The 13,081-nt window shown below is 41.1% G+C and overlaps 2 protein-coding genes across 14 annotated transcripts in view; both read left to right on the forward strand.

The window, feature by feature from the left end:
* The window catches only part of dlg5a (discs, large homolog 5a (Drosophila)), a 48,076-nt gene extending 43,618 nt beyond the window's left edge, over positions 1 to 4,458 (forward strand). For all 3 annotated transcript variants that reach the window (XM_050071384.1, XM_050071386.1, XM_050071385.1), the window contains exons 32-33: positions 2,169 to 2,278; positions 2,367 to 4,458. In XM_050071384.1, the coding sequence (XP_049927341.1) occupies positions 2,169 to 2,278; positions 2,367 to 2,470 (214 nt within the window). In that variant the 3' untranslated portion in view covers positions 2,471 to 4,458. The remainder of the gene's footprint in view (positions 1 to 2,168; positions 2,279 to 2,366) is intronic.
* A 7,484-nt stretch (positions 4,459 to 11,942) lies between these two features.
* kcnma1a (potassium large conductance calcium-activated channel, subfamily M, alpha member 1a) overlaps positions 11,943 to 13,081 on the forward strand; it is a 186,649-nt gene continuing 185,510 nt past the window's right edge. For all 11 annotated transcript variants that reach the window (XM_050071391.1, XM_050071388.1, XM_050071394.1 and 8 more), the window contains exon 1: positions 11,943 to 13,040. In XM_050071391.1, the coding sequence (XP_049927348.1) occupies positions 12,750 to 13,040 (291 nt within the window). In that variant the 5' untranslated portion in view covers positions 11,943 to 12,749. The remainder of the gene's footprint in view (positions 13,041 to 13,081) is intronic.

Raw genomic sequence — 13,081 nt, forward strand, 5'->3', positions numbered from 1 at the left:
ATCCCAAACAGCTGGTGAAACATGCCTGATTTTTGTTTTTTCTTTTTAAAGTTAAGTCTCTCAGTGCAGTGCTGCATCCCTTCTACACTCCTTATTTGTTGTATTTTATAAATGTTCTGCCAGGATTCATCAGACGTATTTAAAATTACTACTGTACTACAGTACCTCTTAAACTATAGATGTAGTTGGCCTAATTTGTGACTGATTTTCAGAAAAGATTCTCTCCCAAGACCTTCACTGGCAAAATAAGTAACAGGTTTATTTTAAATTTGAGCATATAGTTTTATCAGTTAAGACACTTGAACACTGCCCTGACTTCCCTGCAACACTGTTTCAATATCCAACATGCCTTCTTCAAGTCCAGCCTTCACCATCTCCTAAATTCTAATAAACAAAATGCATAGTCTTCAACCGGAACTTACCTCAAGTGTCCTGTCACCTCAAAATCTGCTCCCTAGATGGGTCAGAACTACCTATAAATACCGAGGTATCTGGCACAACAGCTGACTCTCCTTTCAAACGCACATAAACATGCTGCTCTCCGAAGTCAGAGAGAGAATTTGTACTGTACTGTAATATAGCGTTTTTCACCCACTTTGGTTAAAATAACAATTCTCACAATCCTGGATTATGGTGACTTAATCTACAAAATTGCTTCCAAATGTCTTAATGAACTAGGCATCATCTACTATACTGCCATTCACTTTGTCACCAGCGCCCTTTTCAACACACACTACGCTGTAGCCTAGGCACATGGCCTATGCCATGGTGAGGGTTTATACTTGTGGGGTGGTGTGTCTGTGTCACTCAGCAGTTACACCTCCAAACCACTAGTCAGTGGCGGAGGTTTTTGTGAAGTGCTGTAAAGTTTAGTTGATTCAAAACACACATTAAACATAGTTTAACAGCAACAACTTCAAACACAAGTACACAAATCGGCTTCATTATAATGGACAGAATTCACAGACAAAGCACTTGTCTTTTGCTGGAAACATTTTCCCCACAAATACAACATTTTACATTGTATACATTAGCCTAACAGCTAGCGGACTTAACCTCTACTCATATGAAGCCAGGGACAACAGCAACATTTAACAAAGGTAACGTCACAAAATTTGGCTCCATTACAACTCACAAGGTTCACTGACAAAACAACTGTCTTATACGAAACATGTTTTCCAAACAAATAAAACATGCTAATGTTATTAGCGCCAGCCTATGGCATTTTACATTGTATAAATTAGCCTAGCAACTAGCAGAGATTTCCTCTGCTCATATGAAGTCAGGATAAATCACACACAAGACTTAAAATAATATTTTAGTGGAGACTTTATTGTCTTCACAATTTATTGTTTCTTATCTGTGAAATAAAAGTAAACAAAAACTTTGTTTCCACTGCGGGAAATGGTTTCAGCTTACAAAAATAGACAGGAGGCATGCGTCGCCGCGACATGTACTGTAGTTACATTTCTGGGGAGGTGCATGTCAGGTTACAGCGTAGATTACAGTGTACGTTACGACATCGATTTGATACAGAAGTATAAATCCTACTTAACCTGTATTCTCTAGTCAACTGGCCATCACTCCATACCTGACGACAGATCCATTGGTGTGATATCTCTGCTAACAACTTAATATCTCTAACTGTAACTGCAATTTACACTCTAACAATCCATTAGTTTGGTCATTCCTAAAGTCCACATCTCCTTTGGTTGTCACTCATTTCAGTTTGCCGCTCCAAGTGACTGAAACAAGTTGCAAAAGATGCTAGAACTCCACAACTTCATTTTGTTACCCTCCTTTCATAACTAATTTCAACCATTTCTGATTACTGCACCTGTTTTTGAATTTGCTCTGGAACACTGTGCATACTGTGTATATTGAGATGTTTTAATTTTGTCTAATTGCACCAGTTTTGTCTGTGTTTTAATATCTTGTTCCAAATTTCCTTCTGTCATTGCCTCTTGGCCAGGTCGTCACTGTAAATGAGAATTGGTTCTCAATTGATTTATCTGGTTAAATGAAGGTTAAAAAATAGAGACCTTGAATGATTGAAAGCTTAATTAGACACAATGCACAAAATGCAGGGAAGACAGTGGTCACTGGTGTCGAATTCATACCTCAAATACTCTCATCTGAATGACTATCACCATGTTATTTTTCCTCAGGGAGCAGAAAGATCCGGTTTATCTGCGGGACAAAGTTTCTCAAAAACATTCCAAGGAGCAATTTGAAAGTGCGCAGAAGATAGAGCAAGAGTACAGCAAATTCTTCACAGGTTTGTTCACAGCCTATACGATACTTCATCCATAATGTGTCAGTCAGCATCTTCTTCACACTGTGATAAATGTTCCTTCGGTTTCCAGGTATTGTCCAAGGTGGCACCCTCCCTTACATTTGCACTCAGATCATGACTATAGTTGATCAAGAACAAAGTAAAGTCCTGTGGACTCCCCTCGGCTGCCCCTAGAAGAGACCGGCTGCCACTACAGCAAGCTGCGGCTTCCATCTCTTCATTCCCTGAACACTAATAAACCCTTTCACACTATACCAATAGGTACACTACAGTGAGCTAGTTATGTAAATTATTGATATTTTTTTATTTTGTCTTGATTTATAATCAGAGCCTCCTTTATTTCTCATGTGCTCCGGAGCAGGTTAGTAGCACTGGATCTCGACGTTCAAAGTTCAGTCAGTCTTCCCTAAGGGTTCCTGGTGGTGTATTTGTAATGCTGCATTGTAAGCGTCCGTTTACAGTCAAAAGATGAGTCTGACTATCGGTGTTCAATATTTGCTTGAATGCGTGTCCCTCCCCCTCTGTGTACACAAACCTCAAACACTAATGAAGTTTAACCACCCCCCCCCCCCCCCCCCNCCACCCCCCCCCGACCCTTCCATGTACCAAATGACTTCTGTGGTTTCCCTACAATTATGCACCCATTTGTCGACGACTGACAACTAATTGTGTGTGTTTGTGCGTGTGTGTGTGTGTGCGAGAGACAAAACATTGAGACTGTTGTTCCCAATTGTAATGACAATTTCAGTTGAACCGTGGTTGTTTGTTGGCACGAATACGATGCTATAGAAATGGAATGCCGGGATCAGACATCACATTCCTCAAACGCGCAAAAGCATCAAACCTCTTGAAGTATGTAGCTGTGGTCTTACTGAACCTGACTGCCAGCAGTGACGGCCATGAAAAAAACTCAAAAACACATCGATGTTTGCTCTATGCATTGTGTTTCTATAGTAGCTGGGTGTGTGGACAGTTTATGGGCCTTTCGGAAGTGCCTTCGGAGAAGAAGCCTGATCTGAAACCAGCCCCTGGTCACGAAGAGTTTCTCTTCCAAGCATCATATCACCCATCATGGACGAGTTATCTAGGGGCTGATTTGAGACCAGCACAGTGTAGAGCGCATGACAATGGTGAGGTTTTGAGGGTAGGCCGAAGCGGCGGCCAACGGGTTAACTCCTCAGAATGCACTCCAGGGCTAGACAGACCACTGTGTAACTATCATTCTATCTCCTTAACATATATTTAACAACAATATAGAGTATAACATATACAGTATGCAGATACATCTGAAAAAAAAAGGAAACAAATATATATAAATATATATTACATGTATTTTCACTAGGTCATACGCCTAGGAACGTCTGGCGGTCAAGTCATGTCTTAGCAGGTATTAGCATGTTTTTTTTTAAAAGAATTTATTTTTGTTTTTTGTGGTTGGTTGTCAGTCACTTATCGATGTACTCATTAAAAGAGACACTATGAAGCAAAATTTGCAGGGTAATATCTTAAAGGATTTTCCTCTGATCTGTTTAAATGTTAGTGACTTTTCATTGTTATTTAATTGTATTTTTTATTCAGGAGGCAAAAAATATTGACAAAAATATTCTGCCCTTCCTTGAAAAAAAACAAAAAAACATACCCTGTTATCTTATTGTGCCAAAATCCACTAAGGCAACTTTATCCTTTTTATTTTCTGTTTTGCACTTGTTTATCTGTTAACCTTAAACACGTAACTGTTCCTAGGTTTCCAGTAGACTACGAATAGGTACTATGATTTCTACTGTAACTAATTCACGTTTTTATCTCTCACATCAGTTCCTTACATTTCATTGATGGCCTTTTATTCTTAATTAGAAAAAAAAGGATCACTTCTTATTTGAATTATTAAAAAGGGATCTATTCTTGCACAGTTTTTTCAAAGGAAAAATTGGTCCACAAGTTTGACTATTGGGCTAAAAAAAAGAGTAAGCAGAAGCAAACTGTAATGTTACTATTTTTCTGAGTAGATAGTGTATGTTAGAGAGCGAGCGGGATACAACGTGAAATAGTTGTATTTTTAGAAAGCGTCTAGATGCCAGGTACTGATTGAACTTTTCTTTTATTAAAAAGAATGTGATTTGTATGTTGAGACATTAACATGAGAATAAAACTCATTTTCTGTATCACAATATGGACTCAGTCTGTGTTTATGTTTGTCTGATACTGAAAAAATGTAATGTTTAATTTCAGTTTTTTCTACCTCCACTGTTCTAAGACTATTTAGGCAATTCCAGTACTCACTAAAATACTTAAGTCATTTCTACTTTCCTCAGAAATTCACAGAAACTCCCAGCAGGAGCTGGTACTAGGTACTCCTTGCTAGTACCAGGTTGGACCCCTTTTGCCTTCAGAACTGCTTTAATTCTTCGTGGCATAGATTCAACAGTGTGTTGGAAACATTCCTCAGAGACTGTGGTCCATATTGACATGATAGCATCACACAGTTGCTGCTGATTTGTCGGCTGCACATCCATGATGAGAATCTCCCGTTCCACCACATCCCAAAGGTGCTCTATTGGACTGAGATCTGGTGACTGTGGAGGCCANNNTTTCATGTTGTTTACACCAAATTCTGACCCTACCATCTGAATGTGGCAGCAGAAATCCAGACTCTTCAGACCAGGCAACGTTTTTCCAATCTTCTATTGTCCAGTTTTGGTGAGCCTGTGTGAACTGTAGCCTCAGTTTCCTGTTGTTAGCTGACAGGAGTGGCACCTGGTGTGGTCTTCTGCTGCTGTAGCCCATCTGCTTCTAAATCACCTTTCTTCTTCATTCTGATGCTGGTTTGAACTAATGCAGGTTGTCTTGACCATGTCTACATGCCTAAATGCATTGAGTCGCTGCCACACGATTGGCTGATTATCTATTTGCATTAACAAGCAGTTGAACAGGTGTACCTAATAAAGTCACCAGTGTGTATGTACAGATTCATATGATGGTATTACATCGTACGTTAAGAGTATTTGCACAGTAAATGTCACTATAAGTCACAGGCTATATTGTAATTCCCAACATGCTGCTCTGTCTCCTCCATTTTCTTTACGTTGTGTTTTAAAGAAGAGGATAAAAGCAGAGCCGAGAGCAAATCCTCTGTAAATGTCTCGCTGAGATGTGACTGTCCTTCAGACATGTATATGAGGATGAAAGTCAATCCTTTTTGCTGAAGGCAGCAGCAAATGAAAACATGGCAGATGAAATGGTCATCAGTTCCAGAGTTGAGATAAGGTAGTGTGACAAAATCTGCCAGGATCTCAGAGAGAGAGAGAGAGCGATAAAAATGTGGCCTTGCTTCAGCATTAAAGACGCGTCTGCACTCTTGGGTTTACATACACTCGCTGTAGCTCTATTTGTCCTTCAGCAGCACTGCAGTCACACGTCGTGTTTTGCAGTTTGACGGTGACAGGTCAATGTGTGCTAGAACACTGAGTCCAACATGCCAAAATAGGACTGTGGTAATTATATTGAAAATAGAAAGCAGGCATAGTGTATGTATGAGTCACTTAAGTGTCTTTATTTAATTAGATTCTTACTGAGATCAAAATCTCTTAAGATGGTTAGGAGCAGAGCCTTGATGTCTGCAGAGACTGGTGAGCACCCATCTTATGAGACATGCACTCGAGTGATTGTAAAAAATAATATGGTGATTACTGAAATGCTATCTACAGTGTTATTTAATAAAGCAGTTTAGCCTTGTTTTAACAGAACATTTAATAGCATGTTACCAGTGGTGCCCCCAGAAATTTTTCATAGGGGTGGCCAGATGGAGCCATGGAAAATCCTATTACCAATACCAAAAGTGAATTTCAGGAATTTGTTTATGCTGTTTAATAGACTAGTTGAAACTATGTCTATATGTAGGGTCAAGGAATTACATTCTGATATACTGTTTTTTATTACTAGTAATTATTTGATGTGCATAGACCTAGCAGCAACCTCAAGAAATGAAAAATAAAGCAAAGATGAAGTGCCAAAAACTGCAGTTCACTGAATGGCCACTAGAGGCTGGCTCCAAAAGCCAGTCCCCATAGACCTCCATTTAACTGCCCAACTTCACAGCAGAAATAAACATGTTGATAGCCTGGTCCAAAAAACATTTGCATTACATTTTAAAAAGGCTTTAAGTTACGTATAATTAAGGGAAGACTGTTTGAGTGACAGGGTGTCTGCCGATAGTGTTCTCAGCTACTCAGTCAGATCCACCCCTCGCTCCTCCACAGCTCCAGCCTCTCGTCGAAATATGGTCACTTCTGACTCCCTTGTCATGTATCTGTTTATACATGTTACGTGATTCATTGTTCTTCCAACAGGCTAGTTGTCCTTTTACTTACGAAGGCAAATATACAGCTTTAATTTGAAGGCGTACATTGATGGTAAGGAGCAAAGAATTTAAAGGGAACAGGAAGACTCATTGGAACCCATAGAACCCATTGTCATTTAGGTATCTAGAGACAAGAGTTCAAGGGACCCCTTTGAAAATGTCTAAGCCAGTTGTTCCCTCGCTAAAATGTAGGGGAGTGCAGGGAACGTTCTAACGCAGGGTAAACTGTAACACAGACTTTTCAAGTGGTTACACAGGGACGATCCTTTCATGCTTCCAGCCAGTTGACCACAATACTGCCAGACAGTGACCTGGGAAATTTCACAGAGATTGAACGTGTTTCGGTGGCGCTCAGTAACAAAGAGTGTTTTCAGCCGACGTAAGTACATTTCTTTGTCTTACTTGTTTTTGATTACTGAGCTGTCTATGTAAGTCACTGAAGCCAACCATATATCATCTTAATAACTGTCTTCTTCCCTAAAACACAGCAACGTCTTGAACTATGTAACTAACTCCCAGCAAAGGTTAGCTAGGCTTAATATAAATTCACACACAGCGGATTACCACTGCATGTTACACCGGTTTTGCTGTATTTTTTAACCTTAATTACAGGTACAAACACACAAATAAAGCTGCAGTGTATGTTGTCTGTAATCAATGTCTATGTATTCTTCATTGTCTGCACTTGCCAATGTGGTACTTAATATGATTATATGATGTTTGTCGTCCACCAGCAGCAGAATTTCTTTCCTTGTTTTCTTTTTGATTCAATTTCAGCCAGTTTCCCACTATTCAATAACTATTAATATATTGTAAACATATGAGACTGTTGTTGATTTCACATGTTAATTCTTGCTGGAAATATTAACCAATTCACACAAACACAAAAAATGTTTTCAAGAATTCAAATCACTTTGTAAAATATCACTATTTTCTCAAAACAGTCAACATTATTGCAGATGTAGGTGGAATCATTGTCTCTGACTGGCTGTTTCTGCTCTGACTATTTACATAATTAGTCATGCGATCACTTGAGAGCAACTTCTAAATGCCACTCTTACACTTCACTCTAAGAAGGAGTAAGTCTCTTGGCAAATGTGTTTGAAGTTTCCACACTCAGTGAATGACTTTCTTTTTACTATAAAGCTCAGTTCTTAGAAGTCTGATGACTGTGGGACCGTATATTGAGTCTACATTCCAAGAACAACTTCTGCAGCATTCTGTGAGAGCTGTTTTCCATCCAGTTGGACAGCCTGTAGCTATACCACATCTTGCTGGTTGATTGGGCGCCTCTAGCTCGAGGTTCTTCCCTTTGAGCGCCGCGTTCGGGGGTCACATGGTCCTCTGGCCAATGATGTCACAGTGGATGACTACCCTCCAGCTGCCTGTCGGGTTCATTGGGGCAAGAGAGCACCCAGTGTCTCCAAAACATCCACCAATGCCTCAAACTGCCTCGACTTGTCCTTTTATTGTTCTAAAAGAGAAGGGATGTTACTCTCAAGGTTTTGGTCACTCATTTGATAGACTTCAGGTGCACATCCACGGCGTTGTGTCCTAATTCTTCATGTCCTCCAAGTCCCCTCTGGCCTGTTTTAGAAAGGGGTAGGGTCTCCAGCCCTCCTGCTGAGGTGTCTGTTTCAAGACAGCTGCTGACAGCTCAACTGAACTTGAGAAGTCTCACGTCTGACAGCGATGGATCTTTGTAGTCCACGCTGGCGAGCCGTGGCCTTTCCTTCATTTCCATCTCCGTGCATGATGTGATGAACTCATCTGGTTCTGCCTTCTGCTGCTGGTTCTCCAGCACGTTAACTCCAACATCTCCAAATGTCCTGCAGGATTACCACCTGACTGCTCTCGTGCTAATCTCCTCATCTGTCAACCCTCCAGCTAAAGTTCTGCTGGCCCACAAGGAACCACTCGGCCAACAGCTGGCCTTTCATGGGGGATGATCAATTCGAGTCCCTTCCTCTGTTGCTGGTAATAAATACCAGCTAGATTTATGATGACACATAACGTATGTAGCATGTGCTGGTGATGCTCTCACTTTCTGTGACCTCTTTGGGGGCGCACTGTTGCTTTGGAATTTGGATCTCAATCGGCTATGTAAGGGGTATGACTTCCTGTTGTTTGACTTTCTTGTACATTTGTCAGAGAATATGAATTCACAGCTGAAATTATATACAGATATCATTGTAACTCGTGAAATACAACATGAAACATGAATAAATGTTATTGCTTTCAGGAGAAGGCCTCTGTTAACCGCACCCACGTGTGATTTACACTCCGCTTGTTTCCTGAAAATAACATCCCTTATTTAATAAAGATGAGCATTAATAAACATTTCATCACCACGAGGTATTGGAAATCTCGGCTCTAATAATTTCTTACAAGTATCACCTTGGTTCCAGTGAGAATGTTCATTTTTTTATTAAAATATTTCAGTGTTTGAAGAAATAAAAATGGTGGTGGATGCTTCCATTTGGCTGCTGGAGAGCAGCATCATTTGCCTTTAAAGTGACAGTTCACCATTTTACCAGCAGGAGGACGACTTCAGAGCTGCTCCTAAAGGCCCATCCTTATCTGCCTGCCTGACCACTTGCTGATCAGATGCTGTTTAGTGCTGCCACAAGCCGTTAATTGAGCTTAATAATATATATATTAATAGAGCTGTACTGTAAAAACTTTAGTTTTGCCTGTCTGATTCTCCTCTTGGTGTTTTGGTGGAAGCCCTGAGAGGCAAGTGACAAAAATAAAGTGGTGATCTGATCGAAATTGTTTTCTCTCCTGTGTTTATAACTTACGAACTGATAAGAAATGTTATCTTTACAACTTCCTTATTTTTTTTTATATGTAAAACACAAACAAGTTTTTCCCAAGTAAAATTAAAAAAGTTTTGGACAGGACCATAAATCTAAATTCCTTTTTTTTTTTGCATCTATGAAACCACGTTTGTTGTTAATACTCATTTTGGCCACAAGAGGCTGAAGTTCACTACTACTCCATGTTGTAAAAAAAAAAGTTTAGCTAATATAATGCTATCTGCAGATTAGCACCAATCAAAAGCTTAATGAGACTATACAGTGCGTCACAATGCCGACCCACGACGAACATGGCTTTACACAGTCGTGTTATGGTGGTGACGTTAGGTCATGTGAACACAGTGTAGTTCGTTTTAACCTAACACTAGCTTTTTACTTTTGACGATCGCCTTTCTTACCGAATCTTACTGAACAAAACATGTAAGTATCATAAAGGCTTGTTTGCCACAGAGCTTATTTTTTGGCAAAAATCCAAAATCCAATGGAATAATCCCATAGGCTTTCTGACAAAGGAACCAGGGCGACGCTAACTTTAGCATCAGCCTACAGAAAAATGTCATCCTTTGAGCACTCTATGTTACATAACTTGCTAACACACAATACAGGCTGCTGTTCAGAGTGCATGTAGAAATTAAAACTCACTCGGAACAAAACATGAATGCTTTTAGTCCTATGTAAAACATAGGACCGCCCCTGACTAAGAATTTTCCTAGTCGACCAATAGTCGTCATTTGGGCCATTAGTCAACTAGTCCCCCACATGTTTATGATGCTAATTTAATTGTTAAATGATATATTTTGGGCAGGGCAACACAATGGTTGGAGTTGAAGGTGTGAGAAAGAATAGTATCAGTAACATTGTTAACACTGTGCTACATTACAGAGAAATACAAAACCGTACTAATGAACCTTCATTAATATAGGCCTATATATATATCTACTATTAGAGGGTAGCGCTAGTAGAACATGGGATAGTGGTGCACTTCAGCCTCTTGTGGCTGAAATAAGTATTTAGTACCACAAACACTTGAAAATGATCCTGAAAAAAAAATCACCTGCCAAAACTTTTGTTTCACCTGTTTTCATCATTTTAAAAAAATGAAAATTAAAAATATTATCCTGGCAAAGCCTTTTTTTCCACATTAAGTCACTGACACAAGACAGAAAACTATTTAGTTCAGACTCAGAAAATACATTACCAGAGTTGTTTTTCCCTCACTTGCCTCTCAGGGCTCCCATATCATCCTGAAGCAAACTTGAGTGAAATAACATGGAGGAAATTGGGGAACCAAAATCAATGAGAGTGTCACAAACATTTCAAACATCTGAGTTTATTCTTGTTCTGTCACTCTGGTGGACAGCAGTGCTGACCTGCAATGCCTCTACATGAACAGTCAAAATGCTTGCATTGACGTTCATAACTCTGACATGCTGTAATTTACAGATTGCCTTGTCTATTGGTCTTTCTCAGCTCGCCTTGCTTAAACGTTAGAGGGTTCTGTTACAGCAGCTATTTTTGTAGAAGCACTAATATTTCCTGGCCAATAAATTATGAGCAGAACATATATCACATCTCCTCACCACACATTACTGAGGCATGTTTACTTTTGAAATGATCAGTGCTTGAGAGGTGTCATAACTCCACACTCCATGAGACATTTATTATGTCTGCTGATATTTGTTATCATGTTGCATATGTATATTCTTGCATACAGTGCAGAAGGGATAGGAACATTTAATTGAAGCTTTCAGAAAGACTTAGGGCGACATATCATTGAGGGTATATTGCAACCAACCTCCAAGAAGTCTGGAGCCTTGTGACACAGGTGGCTGTGTGCACCTGCCTGGTCTGAAGCTCAAGGGTCAGTGGTTATTCAGGGCCCCGAGCCAGCTGTTTCCTCATATCCTTTGGTCTGGCTGGCTACTTGAGGACCATCAGTGTGCAGCCATAAACTACATCTAGTCATGCCTCACCATCATCACCAATCCACACCTGTTTTTGCCCCAATATGTGAGCTAAAAGTGTGAGCATATTACAGTAATTGACCGGGAAGGACATTCATAACACTCCCTCTGCATATGTGTGTGTGTTTGTGTGTGAGTTCATTTCTCAAAATGAAAACAGGGACGCCCATCATCCATGGATGACAAGCCACAGACTCAGTAATTGAAAAAGGGGGAGCACTATGTTTAATGAAAAGTCGGTACAAAAATAGATAGTGTTGCAGTCAGCCTCACTTTATTGTCGCTCTATATCCACCGGTGCCACTACAGCTCCTGTGGGGATTCATCATTTCCTGTGATGTTTATATAGTGAGCTATAACACCAAAATTTATCATTGATCGATATAGCTGCTTTTCAAAGCCGCCTCGTTTTTTTCTTTTGCGACGTGCGTCATTGGCGCGCATCAAAGACGCAAAGGCGCAATTGTAGCCTACCTCTTTTATACACCCAAGCAGCGCAGACCGGTCGGCACTTGGAATAAACATCGTCGCGATATCACTGCCCCTCTGTCCATCTTTATTATTAGCGCTTCGCTCCGCCCTCCTACCTGTAAATCTCCCCGCTCTCCTCTGGAGCGGATCTGACAGGCGCTCTCAGCTGGCCGCTCCGTGCCAGGGCTGCAGGGGATCGAATGGAGACGGTGACATCCACCCGAGCGCTCGTCCTTTTTACGCAGAATTGACAGCGAAAAACGCCCGCAAGATTATGTAGTCTTTACGCGCCGCGGAGGCAGCGAAAGCAAGTGTAATATTAAGTGTGTGTCTTTGTGGTTTTGTTGCACAGTCGCTTTGAGAAAGTGAAATCGATCGATCGAATTCTCCGCCTGCTAATCGACAGGATCCCTGAATGGAAGACGGCTAGAGGAGGTCGCCTCGCCGAGAACAGGCTGCTTACATTTCTCACTGTCGCTGTTTACCACCACCAGAGGAACCACTGGCAGCCTCGACGGCTGCAGACGACGCCGTCTTCACCATGGCTTTCGGTGTGGAAGAGCCAGAGAGCCCCTCAGACTGAGACGCGCTGAAGATTCGTCAGTATTGCGGATTTAAATGCCTCTCACCAAGGGCCACCGACCCGCTGTTTTAGTCAGGTTCGCGTGTGCGGTGCCTCACGCTGTCACGAATAAACAATTCATAGGCTGCTAAAACACAGAAAAAGAGACTCCATCGGGTGGGTGAACATAATCTACAGCGAAGAGGGGGATTTTTTTTCCAAGCAATATGGCTGGTGAGTGGGGCTGGGGACGCTGGCACAGGCTCTCCAAGGCTCCTAAATGCTAGCTGAGGCAGATGGCACCGTTCCCCATGGCAGCGACAGCTCTATGAGGACAAGCAATATCATTAATAATATAAATCCGGACTCTTCAATCGTGATATCCAAGATGGAAGACGTTGTCATCCCGTTCTCGTCCGAGGTGCCCTGCGACAATAATGGACAGCGCATGTGGTGGGCATTCCTCGCCTCCTCCATGGTGACGTTTTTTGGGGGTCTCTTCATCATCCTGCTGTGGAGGACCCTCAAATATATGTGGACTGTTTGCTGCCACTGCAACATCAAATCCAAGGTACGGCTGCTAGTTTGTCCACAAGGTGTGAAATGTCTTTA

The sequence above is a fragment of the Epinephelus moara genome, chromosome 19 (assembly GCF_006386435.1).
Source record: "Epinephelus moara isolate mb chromosome 19, YSFRI_EMoa_1.0, whole genome shotgun sequence".
Lineage (NCBI taxonomy): Eukaryota > Metazoa > Chordata > Actinopteri > Perciformes > Serranidae > Epinephelus > Epinephelus moara.